General features: G+C 39.9%; 1 protein-coding gene across 2 annotated transcripts in view; it reads right to left on the reverse strand.

The window, feature by feature from the left end:
* Positions 1 to 18795, reverse strand: part of carmil3 (capping protein regulator and myosin 1 linker 3) — a 137492-nt gene extending 118697 nt beyond the window's left edge. Inside the window, exons 1-2 of one of the 2 annotated variants that reach the window (XM_037534266.1) lie at positions 18660 to 18795; positions 7233 to 7327 (exon numbers count right to left, since the gene is read on the reverse strand). In XM_037534266.1, the coding sequence (XP_037390163.1) occupies positions 7233 to 7327; positions 18660 to 18720 (156 nt within the window). In that variant the 5' untranslated portion in view covers positions 18721 to 18795. The remainder of the gene's footprint in view (positions 1 to 7232; positions 7328 to 18659) is intronic. The other variant, XM_037534274.1, reaches the window with a different exon arrangement.
* Between the last annotated feature and the right edge of the window lie 1606 nt (positions 18796 to 20401).

The raw sequence follows: 20401 nt of genomic DNA on the forward strand, positions 1-20401 counted from the left end.
TGCAAACCAAGCTAACGTTACCCTGTTTGTCTGAGTGCCTGAATCAGGGATGTTTTAGTCACGTTTCAGTGACTATGAAAATAAAAAGCCTTGATAACCACCTGCTTTTTAGTCTGCTGCATCTGAAGTAGTCCTTGTTATGAAGGCAGTGGACATAATGGAATAGCTGGTCTTTTGGGGTTTGCCTTTGCACGTGCTCCAGAGTGATTGCTGGGCTTCTGTTTAGTCTCATACCACCTGAGAAGCCACCTAGCCAGGTCTTTAAAGACCAGTGGTGCACAGTAACTTAGCAAATGTAATTTGTTACTGTACTTAAGTAGTTTTTTCGTGTATCTGTACTTAAGTTTTTCCATTTTGGGCGAATTTTACTTTCACTCCACGACATTTCAGAGTCTAATATCCGACTTTTTCCTCCTACATTTTGAGAAATCTGTCGCTCCTTTTGGTTTCTGTGTGTATAAAAACGTAACATGTCAAAACAAAAGAAGTGCAAAGCAAGAACAATAATCAGGGCACAGCGGTCACTTTGTTCTGAGCTTGTTTTGACCTGTTGGTCATAACAACCCAGCGCAGCAGCGTAAAAATTTGGGAGCACATACGTCACCTAAATGATGAATTAACCTAACTTTGTGTAAATAGACCATAATATAGAAATATGTCCACATATGCAGTCGTGACTCATTCAAACACTTTCATTTTATAGTAAATTAGTTTTGGTTAGTTTATGTTTATGAACAGAGGCCTACAGATCAACACAGTAAAGGAGCTCATCTGTGATCCTGAGTTTAAAGCCAGTTTTTCTTTCAGCTTGTAATTAAGTTACAAAGTAAACTTAAACTGAAACTTTGCTTGTTTGTAAAAGTGATTTCAGAGCCACTCGGTTCTCCCTGATGGAAACTGTTTGCCTTCAGTGTTTTGTGCTTATGATCATTTTAATAGACGTCAGTGTCACTAATTAATGATGTTCTATTAAAAGACTGGTTTATCAAGAGAGACACTGGAGTATTTTCACCTAAAATGAGTTCATGAAGCCAGTCTGGTTATAAAAATGATAACAGGACATCAGAGCCAGAATTACTCTTTTAGTACTTTTACTTTCGATACTTAAGAACATGTGAAGGCAAATACTTTAGTACTTTTACTCAAGTTGAGGTCTAAAGTAAGGACTTCCACTTTTACTGGAGTAATATTTTACCTTGGGTGTCTCTACTTTAACTCAAGTACATGATTTGTGTACTTCGTCCACCTCTGTTAAAGACCTACCTTGTGCACAGGGATAAAGTCATGTTGGAACTGAAAAGGGTCTTCCTCAAACTGTTACCACAACATTGTAAGCATACAATTGTCTAAAATGTGCGTGTATGCTGTAGCATTAACATTAGCTCCTCACGGTCTTAGCTCAATCCCTGAAAAAAAATCCAGACCATTATCCCCCCTTAACCAAACTTTACTGTTGGCACAGTGCATTCCAGCAGGCAGCAATTTCCTGCCACTTACAAAACCCAGATTCATCCATCAGACTGCTAGAAGTATGATTAATCACTCCAGAGAACGTTTCCACTGCTGCAGTGTCCAGCGGTGACGAGCTTTACACCGCTCCAGCTGACACTTGGCATTGAGATTAGTGATCTTAAGCTTGTGTGCTTAAGATGTGGCCATGAAAACCCATTTTATGAGGCTCCTGATGCTGTTCTTGTGCTGATGTTGCTTCCAGAGGCAGTTTGGAATGCACAGCAACAGATAGGTGATTTTTACATGCTACATGCTTTAGCACTCAACAGCCCCACTCTGTGAGTTTGCCCATTCTAGTGCTTCATGGCTGCTCTTAGGTGCTTCTATTTTACTTTAATAGCACTTACAGTTGGCTAGGGTAGTTCTAGCATGGCAGATATTTCATAAACTGACAGTGCCACATTTAAAGTCACTGAACTTTGACCCATTCTGTTGTAAATGTTGCTTTATAAAGACTGCATGATTATGTGCTTGATTTGATACACCCCAAGACCATGGCTTAAACGCTGGAACTTAAAAGAGTCGGAGTGAATATTGTGACTTATACACAAAACTCAGTAATCAAAAAGTCTTCAGAGTGAATCATGAGAAATATGTCTAATTTCTGTCAAAATTAGCAGGTGAGGTTGCTATGGGAATCTGAGAAGCACATTCTGCTTGAACTCATTTAACTACATGAATATATGTTACATTTTTACCCTGCATTGTTTGTTCCTTGCTTTGACTTACAGGAAGTATTCTAAGCAATGTTTCTTTCTCAGTGTAGCCTGGGGGTCCATGCTGACGTCTGGGCATTAAGTGTGTGTGCGTATTTCAGCAGCTGTCAGCAGCAGTGGGCTAGCACACTTGACACACACAGACAGCAACGACACCAGCACACACACACAATGCCCCCTGGGGATGAGGAGCAAAGGGTGACAGACGCAGACTGAGGGTGGAACCCACTCTGCCATATCAAAAGAACTGTCTCTACATACCACATAAGTGCACTTCACCCTAAAATGTGACTATGCTGTACTTTTTCAAGTACTAAAAATGCATAATTAAAATTAATGTAATGCAAAAACAGAGAATGCAGAAGAAATGCAGATATGAGAGAGAGTGATATAGAGGGAGATAAGAGAGAAAGAGCTGATGATGGGAGAGAAAGGAGATGATGGGAGAACAGAGGAGAGTGGGGGGGTGGGGCAAGACGCTAATAGAGATGGACAGACAGTCAGAAAAAGGAGGCATACTAAGAAGACAGGAACAGAAACAAAGAAAGAGTCGTAATTAAAGAGGAACTCCACCAATGTTTTAAAATCATAGCATCATTCAGACAATAAGATGTAAACAAAGTCAGTGGTTTGATGTGAAATTCTCCATTTTAGAGAAAATGACAGACTCTTTAATGTAAAAAATCCATTTACTTGGTGGTGATGAGAACCAGAGGCTGTGATATCTACAACATTTATTACTATCCAAAACCACCAGTGAACCTACACGTCTCCTGAGCTTTATATATAATGTTGATGATGGCAAAATAGTGGTAAATTTAACCTACACCACATTAAAAACAAGCATGTTTCTGTGATGGAGATAACCACATGGGCTTAAAACATTTTGAAAAGCTATTGTCAATAAACACCATCCACACATTAAGTTAAGTTAAAGTTAAGTTAAAACTGTACTTGGCACAATGGAAGCTATATGTCAACAATGTCCAGAAACGCTGCCAACTTCTCTGGGCTCAGGCTCAACCGAAATGGACTGATGCACAGTAGAAATGTGTACTGTGGTCTGACGAGTCAAACTTTCAGATTGTTAATGGAAATACTGGATGCTGTGTTCTCTGTACCACAGAATAAAACGACCATTCAGGCTGTTACCAGTGTAAAGTTGGAATGAATTTCGAATAACAGGGGTAAAAAAGTTCCACTATCTAAACTGAATAGTTTGTGTCTTCAGTGCCCAAATGTTTAAGTGCTGTTAAAAGGAAATGTGAGGTAACACAATGGTAAACATGTCCCTGTCCCAACATTTCTGGAACATGTTGCAAGCATCAAATATGGAATGGACGTATATTTACAAAAAACAATGAAGTTCATAAGGTAAAAAAACAAACATTGCATTTTTTTGTACCATTTTCTATTTCATACACAATTTTCAAATCCCTACTTTTTTTTTTTTTTTTTAAGAATTTAACAGGTTTTTGGCCAAAGATGCATTTTTAAAACATATTTAAGGCAGGAGGTACATTCAAGTCAAAATGCTCCCCAATGAAAACATATCCCAATTTTTCCTACAAATTTCAAGTTTCATACAAAAACTCGGAAGACACTGGACACTTTGGATTGTTCAATAACAAGGTTAAATCTGTGTGACCCCTGGTTCCTATCACCACCACTGTAAAGGAATCGGTCAGTCAGTAAGTTTCTCAACAATGAATCATTTCATATCAAGCTACTCTGAATGACTTACAGCTGAAGGACCCATTAATCTCTTCCCCTTCAACACCACTGTCATCAATTCTGACTCAGTAAATTCTCTACAATGAAGCCACTTTGAAAGCCTTTGTTTACATCTTACCCATTTAATTAAACAGAAGCTCTGAAAGATGGAATTGAAAATTCCTCTTATAATAAATAAGGAGAATATAACTCAGAGGATGTGAGGTGGGTTTCTCTCTGTGTTTATCCTCAGCAACAGTTGAAATTTAGTAGGAAAGTAGCATGTTGCATCACCACTTGCACCATCCTTTCTCCTACTTCTCTGTGCATGCATAATCAGAAACTGATGCAGATGATTAACTGAGCCTTTATGGCTCCACTGTTGGCCTTTTTTGTCTGGCTGATGTATCTGTGGCCTCAAAGCTACTCACACACACACACACACACACACACACACAAACAAACACACTCCACCCCACCCTGCAGACTCTGCCCGGTCACCATCTCCACAGCGACAACCACAGATTCAATCCTCACGACTCAGCAGGGGGTCCAACGATTTCCGCCATGCTGTGAATGTGCGCGTGTGTAGCACTTTACATCGCACCCAGCAAAATTGCTTTTATCATTGATCCTGCTGACCGAAGGCGCATTGGAAAACAAGTAAACAACCGGCCTCAACACACAACCAGCCCACAAGGGAAAGCTCCACTCGTTTACCTCAGACACGCTCAACTCCAACACGTTCACGGTTTTGTTATCGACAGCAGCTACTACAAAATCTAATACAAAACGGCAATTACTTCTCTGGAACTGAATGAGACTGCTTCACTGGATCTCAATAGTCGTTACTTCCTTTGGATTTTATTTAGAAAGAAATGGTAAACATCATTTAAAGAGCCCATATAGTACAAACACAATTCCAAAAAAATGAGGCCAGTAGATAAAATGTGAATCAAAATGGAGAGTAGTGATTCGTAAAGCCACTTTGGTCGGTCCGTAAACCACAACAGTACAAAGAAGAGCCATGTAGTGGTTTATATCATCAACCTATTGTTTATTGTGAATTGCAACTGCAATACATTCCAAAAAGGTTGGGACAACTTTTTAAAATATTCAAAAGAAAGTTTTGAAAGAGGTGATGCAATTATGCTTGGCTATAAGGAACACCCAGGAAAGGCCTAGACGTTTATGAAGTTGGGTCGAGGCTCGCCACTTTGCCAAAAAATGCATCAGCAAACCGCCCAACTGTTTAGGAACGATTTTCCTCAACAAGTGAGCAAAGATTTTAGACATTTCCCCATCTATAGCGCATAATATTATCAAAGGATTCCGAGAATCTGAAACAATCTCAGTGCTTAAAAGCAAGGTCAAAAACAAGAACTCAAAGAATGTGATATTCAACCGCTCAGACAGCACTGCATTAAAAACTGCCGTGCTTCTGTGATGGACAGCACTGCATGAGCAACGAATGCTTTGACAAATCATTGTCAATAAACACTGTCTGTCACTGAAATCCACGAATTCAAGCTTATATGCATTACACTATATTGCCAAAAGTATTCACTCACCCATCCAAATCACTGAATTCAGGTGTTCCAATCACTTCCATGGCCACATAAAACCAAGCACCTAGGCCTGCAGACTGCTTCTACAAACATTAGTGAAAGGATGGGTCTCAGGAGCTCAGTGGTTCCAACGTGGTACCATGACAGGATGCCACATGTGCGACAAGTCCAGTCATGAAATTTCCTCACTACTAAATATTTCACAGTCCACTGTCAGTGGGATTATAACAAAGTGGAAGCGATTGGGAACGACAGCAACTCAGCCATGTTAGTGTTAGGCCACGTAAAATAACAGAGCGGGGTCAGAGGATGCTGAGGTGCATAGTGAGCAAAGATCAATTGCTACAGACCTCCAAACTTCATGTGGCCTTCAGATCAGCTCAAGAACAGCGTAGAGAGCTTCATGGAATGGGTTTCCATGGCTGAGCAGCTGCATCCAAGCCTTACATCACCAAGCACAATGCAAAGCATTGAATGCAGTGCTTGTCTGACTGCATTGCGCTAAGTGTAAATTTGGTGGAGGGGGGATTATGGTGTGGGGTTGTTGAACTTAGACCGTTAGTTCCCGTGAAAAGAACTCCTAATGCTTCAGCAGATTTTGGACAATCCCAACTTTGTGGGAACAGTTTGGGAATGGCCCCTTCCTGTTCCAACATGACTGTGCACCAGAGCACAAAGCAAGGTCCACATAGACACGCATGAGCTAGTTTGGTGTGGAAGAACTTGACTGGCCTACACAGAGTCCTGACCTCAACCCGATAGAACATCAGTGTCTGACCTCACAAATGCGCTTCAAAAATTCCCATTAACACATTCCTAAACTTTGTGGAAAGCTTTCCCAGAAGAGTTGAAGCTGTTATAGCTGCAAAGGGTGGGCCAACATCATATTAAACCCTATGGATTGAGAATGGAATATCACTTAAGTTCATATGCGTGTGAAGACAGACAAGCAAATACTTTTGGCAATATAGTGTATATACATGCACAGCAGAATCCATGTCTCAATAACATCCAAAAACACCGCTGACTTCTCTGGGCTCAAGTTCATCTAAAATCGACTGATGCAGAGTGAAAACATGTACTGTAGCCTGAGAAGTCAACATTTTTGAATGTTTATGGAAATAATGGAAGCTGTGTATGGATGTTGTTGTCTCTGCACCAAAGAATTAAAGGACCATCCAGATTGTTACCAGTGTAAAGATCAAAAGCCAGAGTCTGTCAGAGTATGAGAGGATATAAGTGGGTAACTTGTAATCAGTGAGTGCAGGTGCTAGACTGCCCTGCCTATCTCCTATTGAACGTGTGGTGCATTATACAGTGCAAAATATTAGCCATCAAATTTGCAGTGAGCATTTATTTACAAAAAAGCGACACGGTAAAACATCAAATATTGTGTTTTCAGTGTAATACAGGTCTAACAGAAGTTACTAACCACTGCTTTCTGTTTTACTGGCTTTTCACATACAATCTCATCTTTTTTGGAATCGAGATTGTAGTGTAATTTTAATAGCTTGGCATTTTTCGGGTTGCACTCGAATTTTGTTGCAATCCATGTTTGTGCCTGCTGGGTTCCCTTAAGCCTGGGAACCCTGGGGACCTTGTGCATTGGTCCACCCGTGCTTACATCCAAGTCTAAGCAGCAGATAGTGAAGTACAGTAGAGTATAGTGTAATACTATAGGGCCTGAATTGATAAACAGCAGTAATTATTGTTATTGACCTACCAAAATCCTGTCTTCTGATTTGCCATTCTTGTTTTCTACCTTCACTGCTCGCGCCAGCTTGATGGACGGCTTGTCAATAACTCTTCTGATGCTTTCTGTTGAAGAGAGAAAAGTGATTTTAATGGATATATATGCATATATACTGTCTTGCTCCATCTCTGGACTTTATACTACATCTTGCTATAAATAAACCCGGCCTGCGCGTTTAACGCACTCCCACACATTTCATTGTTACAGTGTGCGTCGGTGTAAGTCTCTTATATCTTCCTCGAATGAAAAGGTGCAACTGCAGAGCAATAGATGACACGATTCACAACGCTTGAAACCGAGCTTCTGCATTTTATGCTGTCCTTGATAAGTTGAGGGGGTAAAAAAAAACAAAACTTGTGCTTCACTTTCATTGCTCTGTTTTAATCACAGTTCTGAAATGAGGATAGCGCTGCCTCACAGGGAAGGATCTGCACTGGCTGGGTGGGGGAGTGAGAGAGAGGCTCAAGAGAGGCAAAACGAAGGAGAGAGAGAGAGGCAGATAAGTAGGGTAACACAAACAGAGAGTTAATGCATCTGTAATCAACGTTAATCTCTGTAAAACCCAATCGCTTAAACCCCAAACGCTCCTTCAGACACTAGAAGGCCGAGGCCAAGCATATGTTCGCGTGAGAGAGGGAGATAGAGAGAGAGAGAGAGAGAGAGAGAGAGAGAGAGAGAGAGAGAGAGAGAGAGAGAGAGAAGCACTTGCTAACAGCTTTGGCCATGTATGACTCAATTACAAATACATTCTATAAGAAAATATCTCTGGAGTTTTTAGAATACAGTAATAAAGAAAGAGAGGAACACGCTCTGTGTCTTGGGGAAAAACAGAATGAGCTGCTTACACAAGCAGCAGAATTTATGGCATCTTATTATAAGAAAAGGGGCGCCTAGTGAGGGAAAGCATCAGTTTATTACCTGTTACTAAAACGTTGTTTTAGTAACAGGTAATGTTTAAACAAATTAACTTTGTTGATGTTTGTATATACACAATATGGCCAAAATAAGTGGACACCTGACACCCATATGGCCTTGTTTGAGACGTCCCATTTCACAACCATGGGCATTAATTTGGAATTGGCCCTCCGTTTGCAGGTATAATAGTCTCTACTCTTCTCTAAAGGCTTTTCACAACATTTTGCAGCATGTTTATGGGAATTTGTGCCCACTCAAAAGAGCATTTGTGAGGTCAGGCACTGAAACAAGGAAAGGCCTTCCCCAAACTGCTGCCACAAAGTTGGAGGTATACAATTGTGTGAATTGTCTATGTAAGCTGTAGCATTAACATTACCCTTCACTGGAGCTAATGGACCCAAACCCTGAAAAACAGCCGATGCCCATTATCCCTCCTCCACCAAACTTTACTGTTGGTGTTACTGTTTACTGACAAGGAAACCCTGGGCTGAGCTTTTGTTCCTCCTAGATGCTTCTATTCCAAAATAATAGCACTTACAGTTAACAAGCGCAGATCTAGCATGGTAGAAACATCATGGCTATCTGGTGGAAAATGTAGTATTCTATGACAGTGCTACACTTAAAGTCACTGAGCTCTTCAGTATGACTTATTCTATTGCCACTGTTTGTCTATGGAGGTTGCATGGTTATGTGCTTGATTTTATACACCTGTTGGCAATGACTGTTGCTTAAATACCTCAACTAATTACAGTGTATGTGCTTATTCTAAATTTAATGGCTGCAATATGTTCCAAAAAGCTGAGATGGGGCATGTTTTTGACTATTTTACATATACTTACTAGAACACTAAAGTTACGAAGTTAGATGCTGCTCCTCTGGCACAAGTCAGCTCACCTGTGATGCACTACTATAGCAATGATCAGATTTACAATTTACAAACTTACAATTTTCTGTCTATTTATATTTCCAACAACAATGTGTGCATACCACACAAAAACAAATGAAAGACTGGAAGTATTGTACATTCAGACTAACTTTGATATCTGAAGCCCACAAGAGATATCTGGTTACCAACAGGGAAGGAAAAACATGATAAACAGCCCAAAAAAAGGAATTTTCAGGAAAGGAACATGCAGCTGGGGGTTTGCCCTTTGTTTTTAAGAGGTTTAAAACATTAATAGCATAAAATGTAGCAGCTACCAGAACAATATGTTTGAAACTTGAACAAAGTGGGAAATTGAGGTTACAATACTGGATGATGACAGGTGGTCTATCCTCCTCAGTGGATGGTGCTCCAACATGTTAATTTTTCTGGACTGAGGTAACCTCAGCTAGACTATAGCAATATAGCTGCACCGTCACTGCCTTTTCAATCACATCAGTAACAGTAACAAATACAAGCAAAAGTAACGTTTTACAGTCCTGTCAGAATATAAAAGCTGTTTAACTGAATTGTTAGTCTCTATATTTTATCCTTCATGCTGCACTAAAGCAGAATGAGCACCCAAATAGATCTGGCACCTTGAATGCTTTTCTGACTACTCAAGTACCCATGTACAACCCTAAATAGGAAGCTAACCTTAGCCACCCAGCACATATAATGATAGGGGAAACTCTGGCCTAGAAAAGTGCATCATGGTATAACTTCTTGCAATAAGAATAAATATGGCCATATTGCCCATGCTTACATGTGGTCAACAACCCCAGCCCTGAAGATTTTCCTTCGTCCTCATCCAACTACAATCATCCACACCTTCTGTGGCTTATTAACTTCTTCAGAAATCAATTACTACAATTACTGTCATTAAATATGTTCCACTAGAAACTGTTGGGCATCGCCAATATAGTGCTTGATCCAGTCATAAAGCCGTCTTGACTTGAAATGATTCAAGCAATAAAGAGCAAGAGAGAGAGTAAGAAAGAAGAATGTGCAGAAGGTCAGAGGAGCAGAAGTCAGACGAAGTACAAAGATGAAGGAAACAGAGAATACAAACATATATAGATATAAACAGATACAGCAATAATAAGGAGAGCTGGTGAGGTGATCACTATTATTACTAGACCATGACTACCAGAGCTAGGCCTCCAGGCTATAAACGTCAAACGTGGCTTGAAAACAAGAATAAACCTCAAGTGCCCATGTACAACCTTCTACAGGCAGAGTACTTTAGCCCCCCAGCCTATATAATGATAGGCTTAGAAAAGCACATTGCATTGACATTTATCGTGATAACGATGAATATGGCAATGTAGCCCCCCCTTTCGTAACATAGCAATGATCAGCAACACTAGCCCTGGAAAATTTTCATTTGTCTATACCCAACTACAATCTGCCACACCTGCCCTGGCTTATTAACTCCCTCGGAAGTCCTCGATTGGCTAGATCAGATGCATTAGCATAGGGTAAGGTGAGGGAGCAGCGTGTTAGTAGACTCTGCAGGAGGAGAGTTGGTGACAACTGTAATAAGGGGTATTTGGTTGTGAGAATTGAGCAGGAAAACTCTACCTCCAATTAAACAGGCCTACTTGTGCTCACATTGTACGTTAGTCAATGTACTTGAAGTGCTGATGATTCATGACATGCTCAGAAAAGTGTATTGTGACATTATTTATCACAATTACAAGGAAATATCATCATATTGCCCACCCCTACCTCCATCTGTGAGAGCAGATGCTTCGCTGTTTGTGCCAAATAAAAAAACTCATCTGAGAGACGTCACCCTCCTTTGTTTAGGGGTTATTATAGGATAATATGTTGCTTGGCTAATTTTATGGGGCTGATTTGCAGATTAGACATTGCCTCCTGCTCCACCTCCACACATACATTTGTGCCCCCTTACTCATGCTAGGAGGCCAGTGGACCAGTAGAAATCTAGGGTACATGTTCTATTAATAAGTTCCTCTGCCTTGTCCTCACTCTTTTACCCTTTATTGATCACTAATACTATTGTAAACAGCTGTTTTTCTTTTATCTGCCTTTATTCTTTCTGCTATAATTTTACCATCAACTGCTTTGCAAATATGTGCCTTGTAACTTCCATGTCAATAAAGCAGTGCTGCACTTGAACCCGAGAGACGGAGATGGTATAAGTGGGAGATTAGGGAGCAGATGAGCAGTCATAAGGAGGTTCTGCTCTATAGGCAATTGTCTAATGGAGCCACTTAACAGCCTCAGCTATTACTGCACTGTCCACTGCACTTCTTCAGACAACATTAAAGGACAGAGAGAAGGAGAGGCTGTTCAGCTAGAAGGAGTATATTGCTAAACGCTATGCAGCAGTCATGCCTGTAAAGGCGTCTTGAACTGAAATTAATCAAATTGAGAGAGAGAGAGAGAGAGAGAGAGAGAGAGAGAGAGAGAGAGAGAGAGAGAAAAGAGAGAACAAGAAAAATGGAGCAAACAAAAGATCAGAGAAGCAGAAAGAGAGAGAGAGGAGGTTATTACTGTTACTTAGCGGTGAACCACGACTATGAGACCTAGACCATCAGCTTGGACTATAAATGTCAAAAACACAGCCAAAAAAAAACAAACAAAGAAAAACAACTGCAATGCTAACTTCTATTAGTGCCCCCCTATGTGATTTCTAATAACATGTTAGAAGTAAGCTAACACGGGTGTGCATGCCCATTTTTTCAGCATTCGAAGCTCATAAAAAGACATTAACATACATTTAACATTGCATAGAAGTGGCATAGAACTGCTGCTGTTTTTCATTTCTAGCTACTAACAAACATGGCTAGACTACTGCTTGCTTTACACAGTCAGTGATGTATCTAGGACTTCCAGAAGTCTTAGCATGACATCTTTCTCATGAAACATGCCCCACCTGAAGGAAATCAAAACATGAGTGATTGATAGAGTCCCGTGTCCTTATTATACTAGTGGTTAATCTGACGTTAGGCCTTCCGTTGAGCTCCTGAAGGCCTAACCAATGGGCGAGCTCACTTGGCTGTAACTACCTATATGCTATAAAGACAAAAAAATCCTGATTGGTCAATTGTGCGTTGGTCATCTCAACATATTGAGATTAGATAAGTGGGTGGTTCCACAATACTTGCAGTGTTTAAAATACAAGTATGACTAAAAATGAAAACATCCCAAAAATCATTAGGTTACCAGTGCAGGCCTAGAAGGCCCTGAGGACTCCTCTCTGCTATTATTAATAAATAGGTTCAGCAAAAAAACGGGTAAATTATGAAACAGCTCTTTTTTACACATTGGCAATATTGTACTTGATAACAGTCCTGCCAATGAAGTTATCCTGGCATGAAGAGAATGCACAAGTAAGAACAAAGCAGATCACAGTCGTGAAAGATTAGCAGAGTAGGGGTCAGATAATGTGGAAAAAAAAAAAACCCTGAATATGTTCAGCTTTAAACATTGACACTATAAAAGATTACTGTTCTAATGCCAGGAAACATGGATGGTGCATTCCAATCAGCACCAGACTATAACTACACAGAGTGATTACTGAAACGAGCCTGGCTCAGTCATTCAGATTCAGATAAGAGGCTATAGTTAGCATGTTTTGCTCTGTTTGTACATTGTGTTAACTGGCTTATTTGTAGGACACCAGTGAAACTAATACCTTAGAAGGAATTCCAAATGGTCTATCACTCGCTACCTGTGCTTTTCCAAGAAATAGTTCCACTATTTCTACGTTAAGTTAGAGCTAGAGGTATCGCTCTCTACTTTGCTGATACTGATACTGTGATCGAGGACGTTGTCGGTATCAGAGGAACCCTAGAAATCGCTATTCAGGTATCGATTACACTTCAATCTGGGAGGAGAGAGAAATATACAGTCCAACAATTTGGTGCAATGCAACAGTTGATCTCATCTTTAAGCATCTTATGCTACACTTTCCTACTCTGAAACACAAGTGCGTTGCCAAGAATGCATTGATAAATGGTAAGAAGGTGGCTGAGAAGGCAGAGCTAGGCTAGGCTAGCTGATGTTAGCTGGGTCCAGAGACAGTGAGAACATTTCTCTGACCAATAACATGTCGGCACACCAGCAGAAGACAAGAGTCCTCATCGGCTCACTTGTTACCAATGGCACATTAGCTCATCTGAACAGGCAGCCTCCATTAATCAGCATGAAAACCTACCGATTTTCCTCTTTGTGCTGCTATATTTTTGTGCAACACCAGTGCTGTTGCCTAAAAAAATAGACTAACAAGGTTTTCTTTGATTTTTGGAACATTGTCTTTCCTTTCCTAGGGTTAACTGTACATCCATTCATGAACTCTCGCTGCGTTTGGGTGCCCATCGGAAGGTTGTATATACCAAATGGTTAACCAGTAAATACGATTTCACTCCATTTGGGTGCTTGTTCATAGATACGAGTTAGCACATAGATCATTCAGAAGGGCATCAGGCATAGATATCTATCTATATATATATATATATATATATATATATATATATATATTTTTTTTTTTTTTTTTTTTACCTATTCTGCAAGTTTAGTGTTTTTAAGCATTCACATATGTAAAAAGTTAAAGGTTGTCTTATATGATACATCTTGTAAAACCGCGTATCATCTAGAATCATTTGCCAGTTGTAAATACAACTTTGTCAGCCAATCGAGCGCAATTTACAAGTAGGAAAATTGTATTATTTCCCAGTTTCCCAGTTTCCAACACCACTCGAACACCACACCCACTTAAGGATATGTGAATATCAAAATTAGTCAATAAGCACATCCCACTGACTTTGTCCACTTCGCTAAAATTGTGCTTCAGTGTTAATATCACAGCGTGTTTGAGGAATGTTTACATGTTAGTTTTAGTTCTGGGTTTTACCGCTGGGTTCATTTTGGATTAGAGGGTGGGCGCACGAGGCGGCCCTCAGCGCGCATGAGCAGTGAGACAGGAGACATGAGCTGGGTAGCTCAGCTCTCACAAGCTGTCAGAGAAAGGAAACTCTGCTATTGTACGGCATTGGCTGTGGCCAACAACTGCTGGATAATAAAGCACCATGACTTGCGAAAGCTGTGCCTCTTTTAATTACATTTACAGCATTTGGCTGATGCTCTTATCCAGAGTGACTTACAATTGGATCATTTTACACAGGTAGGCCAAGGCGGTGTTAGGAGTCTTGCCCAAGGACCCTTATTGGTGTAGTGTAGGGTGTTTGCCCAGGTGGGGATTGAACCCCAGTCTACAGCATAGAAGGCAGAGGTGTTACCCACTACACTAACCAACCACTGAGCTGAATGGAGAGAGAGCTAGAAAGAGAGCGAAGGATACAAGCAAGCAAAAGATCAGATGTTTAAAGAGGGATGGAAAGATGAGTAAAAAAAAGAGAGACAGAGAGTAATTAGTAGAGTTACTGAGTTACTAAACCATTCACGTTCTTTGGTTCTCAATATTGTACTCCAGTGTCGATAAAGCTGAGAGGGAGGAAACCGAAGGAGAGCGGGAAAGGGTGAGGAAAGATCGGGCAGGCAGGCAAAAGATCAGAAGCGTAGAAGTACAAAGAAGGATTTGAGCCAAAAAGAGAGAGAGAGGGAGGGAGGTAGGGATGAGTGTGAGTGAAGTATACTCTGGATTACTGTTGCTACTGTATACTGCTCACTTTGTATCCTGTGGCTATATACTGCTCCAGTGCTGAGGAATTTAGCTGATTTGAGAGAGAGCGCTGGAAGGAGATGGGGAAATAAAAGCATGCAAAAGATCAGAGGGGTAGAGGTGAGATGAAGTACAAAGAGAGAGGGAAAGACGAGCAGAGAGAGAGAGAGAGAGAACGCGAGGGGAGACGCTGCATTGTAAACACAGTGTTGGTAAAGGAGATTAATTACCACAGTAAGATAATAAGCGCGTCAGAGTGATTAAGACTGAAACTGTCACGCTGCCTCGACGGGCTCACGGCATGTGTCACCAGCGGCCTGCATTAGATTGTTCACTCCGCGTATGTGTGTGTGAGCATGTGTCATCTTGTGCGTGTGAGATCTTAAATAAGATGCTTCTTCAAAGGCTCTTTTCTAAATGGAAGAACCCTGAGCTCTACACAGAACCATTTGCATGCTTAGAGGGTTCTTTGCATGGCGAAATGGTTCTTCAGATGGATGGAGAACGTGTTGTGTGTGGTTCTACTATCATTACGATGTCACGCTTGTGACGATAGAAGAACCCTTGGTAACAATTCTTATGAATGCTGTATTCATAATGCTTTATAAATGCATTTATAAGCCATTATATTACATATGTAGCACCTCGTACGACCTGTATAAATGCCTAACACTTTAAAAAGCTTTATAATGTATATGACCTCATTAAGTCAGACTCCATAATGCATTATAGTGTGTTCGGTTACCAGTTAGCTTAACATAATCAACTCAAATTCACACTACACATAAAATTATGTTGCTTTTTTTTGTTGATGGTTTTTAAAAAAAAAGCGCTCAAGTATATTTAATACTAGCAAAGTTGGTAACGCCTGTCCTGATGGGTTTGGGTGTTATGTAGAAAATGTAAGAGAAGCTGGGGCCAGATTTAGTAAAGCTTTCTTGGGGAAAAAACACTTGTGAAGGTTCTTAAGACAAAAAGTTCAAAAGAAAGAGACTCATTCACCAACCAGTCTTAAGAAGAAATTTTATCTTAAAACTTAAGCAGATTTAATGAAGATTCTGACATTCACCAATGTTTTCTTATTTGGGATTTATTCTTAGGTAAGAACAGAATTTAAGCACTCAAGAGCACAAAGGTGCTACCAATTCCACGATTTTAGAACATGTCATGAATCTGATGTAGAACCTTCCTCAAAACCATATTTAAGAACAACCTTAGGAAGATAATGGTGAATGAGGCCCATTGTTCTTAAATGCAGTTCCCCATAAAACAACCTAAGTTCTCAAAAAAAACCAAAAAAACTCAAGTTCTCATAAATTCTCGTAGGATCATTTTTAATTATTACATTGAGATTTTCTTATGTAGGCTCTGTTGTATTTTTACGGTTTACCATAAACAATGCAAGATACGTTTTTCTATTACTGTTATCTACTTTATTTACTTCAATCCCAAAAAAAATATATATAAAAACCATGCATTCAAAACATTTTAGCAAGCAAGAACTGGATGTGATGGTGGAAGAAGACAAAAATCTTCATTTGAATCCGTAATTACAGTTTAACGGCGGAAAGCAAGAGATGAGGGCAGCAGCAGCAGCTAAGTGTAGCTACTTTCATAGACAAATGCAGATGCTTATCTTGTCAACTCTAACCCAAGACGAAACCACTACGAATGTTGTTCAAAGCAATTCTGGAAAAAAACTTAAGAAGTTGTCAAGAATTCTCTTAAGATAATCTTAATTATTCCTAAGGAAACTGTTATTGCCGTTATTTTAGTTTAGTCCACTCATAGGACAGCAGAATGGAGGGCCTTTAAAAAATGTTATCAAACAAGAAATAGAGGTGATGGTGGAAGAAACAGCCAATAGGAAAACATCCTCATTTAAAACCATGATAATTGTGGGGTCACAGCAGAAAGCAAAAGACAAAGATGGGCAGAAGTGGCTAAAATTAGGCACTTTCATAGATACATTTAGATGCTTATCTCATCAAGTCTTACAGCTTACTGTAGACAAGTGTGAGGCTCTCAAAGGGTAAAAAACTCAAAGAACATTTTTTCAAGAAAAACATTTGTTCTTAGAATTATTCAAAGGAAAAGAGTTACGGAAAATTCTTTTCTTGAAAAAAATTCTCAAATATTCTTTTAAGATAATCTTAATTACTTTCTTACAATTTTTAAAAGGAAATCTTCATTGTTTTCTTGTGTAGGCTACGTTGCATTTGACTCCGTACCACAACTGATGAAATACATCTTGAATCTGTATTAGCTGTTATTTCCATTATTTCGTTTAATCCGCTCATAAGACCGCAAAATTGAGGAAAAACATCAAACCGAACATTCAAAAAATTTTAGTAAACAAGAACTAGAGGTGATGGACGAGGACAGGTAACAGTAACAGAGATATCTGTGATACGTTTAGACGCTCAGCTAGTCAACTCTTACAGCCTAAGACGAGTGTGAGACTATTGTAAGGTAAAGAAAACAGTTAAGAACGTAATATTTTCAAGAATACCGCTTCTTAGAAGTTTTCCACCCTTAAAACATGCACTATATTCTGTAATAAGCATTGCAGGTTTTTGATGTTGATAAAAATGATTCATTTTTAATAATTATGATCATAATGATTAATAATAACACAGTCTGAACAACCATTTCACCATGAAAACCCTTTTAAGCATGTAAATGGATCTATATGGCAGTAGAATTCAAAATTTTGATTCCTCAAAAAAATGACATCTTATTTTTTAGAATATTGGCTTAGTGTGTCGAAATAAGGACCTATTTTCTCAAAATGTTGACTTATCTCAAGACTTCCTAAGAGGACGGTTTTGACATAGTGTGTCAAAATAATGAGTTATTAAATTTCTAGATTTTTGGGATGAATGTTATGTCGCCATAATAAACAAGATAGTGAAATGTCATTATTTGAATATAGTAAGTCAGAAATATGACAAAAAGTCATTTATTTACACATATTAAGTGACATTATTGAGAAATTAAGTGATTATTTATACAATTTGTGACATTTCTGGCCAATATTGCAATTCCACCTTAAGATCCATGGTTGAATTTCCACCGTGAAAACTTGCACTGCATTCTGTAATAAACACTGGCAGTTTTTGAAATTAGAAAATTGCACCAATTTCAAACTGCGATTCCAACAAAACCGAATAACTGTTCAGACGTATTGGCCTACAACACAAACCATTTCACCATGGAAAGAGCCATCTAAGCTTTCAAATGCAGAACTTGTGGTTCTAAATAGAACCATTCCGTGTACTAAAGAAACCTACTAAAGTGTGATGTTAATGAGAACAGCTACACCTTCAAGACAGTATAAAGTATAAAGCTGAAGAGAACCTGCTTTTTCGAATTTCCCGTTCCACCTTAAATGATGCAGCAATTCCATTCGGGATTGCAACGCCTCAGGCGCCAGAGTGTAACTGCTGCAACATTTAAGGTGGAACGGGAAATTCTAAAAAGAAGACAACTTAAGCTTTATACTTGTGTCTCAGTGGAGCGACCAGACACACACACACACACACACACACACACACTTCAAAGGAATGAGCCTCCCTCACTCTCTCATGCGTAACACACACACACACACACACACACACACACACACACACACACACACACACATGCAATCAAGCAATCACATTCACACACAACAACGCTTGATGACGAACCCCGCGAGACCGTGATCAGCACGCCGATTCTCAATAGGATCAATCACGCGCGCGCTAGTACACGAGCCCCTCACGAGGCACCTCGAGCAAAACGCGCACGCCTCTCTCTCCAAAAGTGCATCAAGTTTGGGGAAAAAACAGAAGCAGCACAACAGGGACTGTACAACTGCACCGCGCATCGCCCAGCGGTCAGAAAACTGAGAGAGGGACAGTACCGGTCATCTCGCGGCTGACGGGCAGGAAGCCTGGCGCGGAGCTCTCCTTCGAAGCCATCATCCCGCTCTCTCTCTCTGTCCCTCCCTCCCTCTCTCTCTCTCTCCTCACGCCGAAGAGGAGCGACTAATGCCCAGGCAATCCTCCAGCACTGCCTACCATCCTACTAACATATCATATCAGCCCGAGAGAGAGAGAGAGAGAGAGAGAGAGAGAGAGAGGGGAGGGGGGGGGGGGGGGGGGGGGGGGGGCGAGTATTAAAAAAACACTATAAAGTTGTTTTCCTATTTATGGAAAAGCCCCGTAAGGTTTAAAAAAAGCCCCCTTTCTCTGTTTCTGGCTCTTCCTATCTTCCTATGAGGAAAATGTTATGTTAAAATGATGAGATGTTAATGTAAAAAATTAAGCAACAATATCATTACTTCATGATAATTAACAAACATTTTGTTACACAAGTCAATACTTTGACACATTTCAGAAAAAGTCATTATTTACACAAGTCAAAATTGAGAGCATAAGCCACGATTTCAACATAGTGAGATATTTGAGAAAATTAATAATACTTTTGGCATAATAAATTCCATTTTCAAGACGATTACTCATTATTTAGACATGGTAAATCAAATTGACAAGAAACGAGGTCTCTGTTATGACATAATAAGTAAGCATTGAGAAAATTCCACATGGTAAGAAAAATCTTTCAGAAAATTGACCATTATTTTGACATAGAAAGATGAAAAATAAGTCATTATTTTGGCATTATTCTTGAGGAGCATTTTTGAGGAATTACGTTATAGTATTGGCAAGTTAAATTCTCAAGAAAATAAGTCATTATTTAGACATAGAAAGTCAATATTTTGAGAAAATGTGTCATTTCTTACATTGTAGGTTAGTCAAAATGTTAAGACAATGAGTTATTTTGATATAGTAGAACAAAACACATCATTATTTTGAGATAGTAAGTGACCGTTTTGGGAAATAAAGTCAACATTTAGACATAATAAGTCAATATTTTGAGAAAAGTATCCATTTTTTAGACATAGCCAAAATTCCAAGAAATTTGATTACTATTTTTGCCTTTTGGGACTGGATGGCCCAAAGTACTGCTGGCATAGCAGATTGGTACCAACAGGCAAAAAAGGTGGCAGCCACAATGGTGGCAGATGCAAAATCCAGGGCATTGGAGGAGTTTGGTGAAGCCATGGAAAAAGACTTTTGTTTGTCCTCAAGGAGGTTCTGTACAACTGTCCTGTGACTCAAGAGCGGTCAGGGTTGCTGCGGCCAAGCTGTATTCGGCAAGGGTGGAGAAACTCTTACTTCAAATGAGGATATTGTTGGTCGATGGAAGAGCACTGTGATGAACTCCTTAAACATGCCTCCCTCACAGGAGTCAGGGCTAGAGGCTTTTGGAGTGTCAAGCTCCATTTCCCTGGTGGAATCAGTGGTCACTGAGGTAGTTGGTAAGCTCCTCAGTGGCAAGGCACCGGGGTGGATGAGATTCATACGGAGATGCTTAAGGCTCTGAATATTGTGGGGCTGTCATGGCTAACACATCTATGCAAAATTGCATGGACCTTGGGAACAGTACCCTTGGACTGGCAGACCGGAGTGGTGGTCCCTATTTTTAAAAAAGGGGACCGGAGGGTGTGTGCCAACTATCGGGGTATACACACTGCTCAGCCTCCCTGGGAAAATCTATGCCAAGGTGCTGGAAAGGAGACTTCAATCGATAGTTGAACTTCAG

Source organism: Pygocentrus nattereri, chromosome 2, assembly GCF_015220715.1.
Source record: "Pygocentrus nattereri isolate fPygNat1 chromosome 2, fPygNat1.pri, whole genome shotgun sequence".
Taxonomy (NCBI): domain Eukaryota; kingdom Metazoa; phylum Chordata; class Actinopteri; order Characiformes; family Serrasalmidae; genus Pygocentrus; species Pygocentrus nattereri.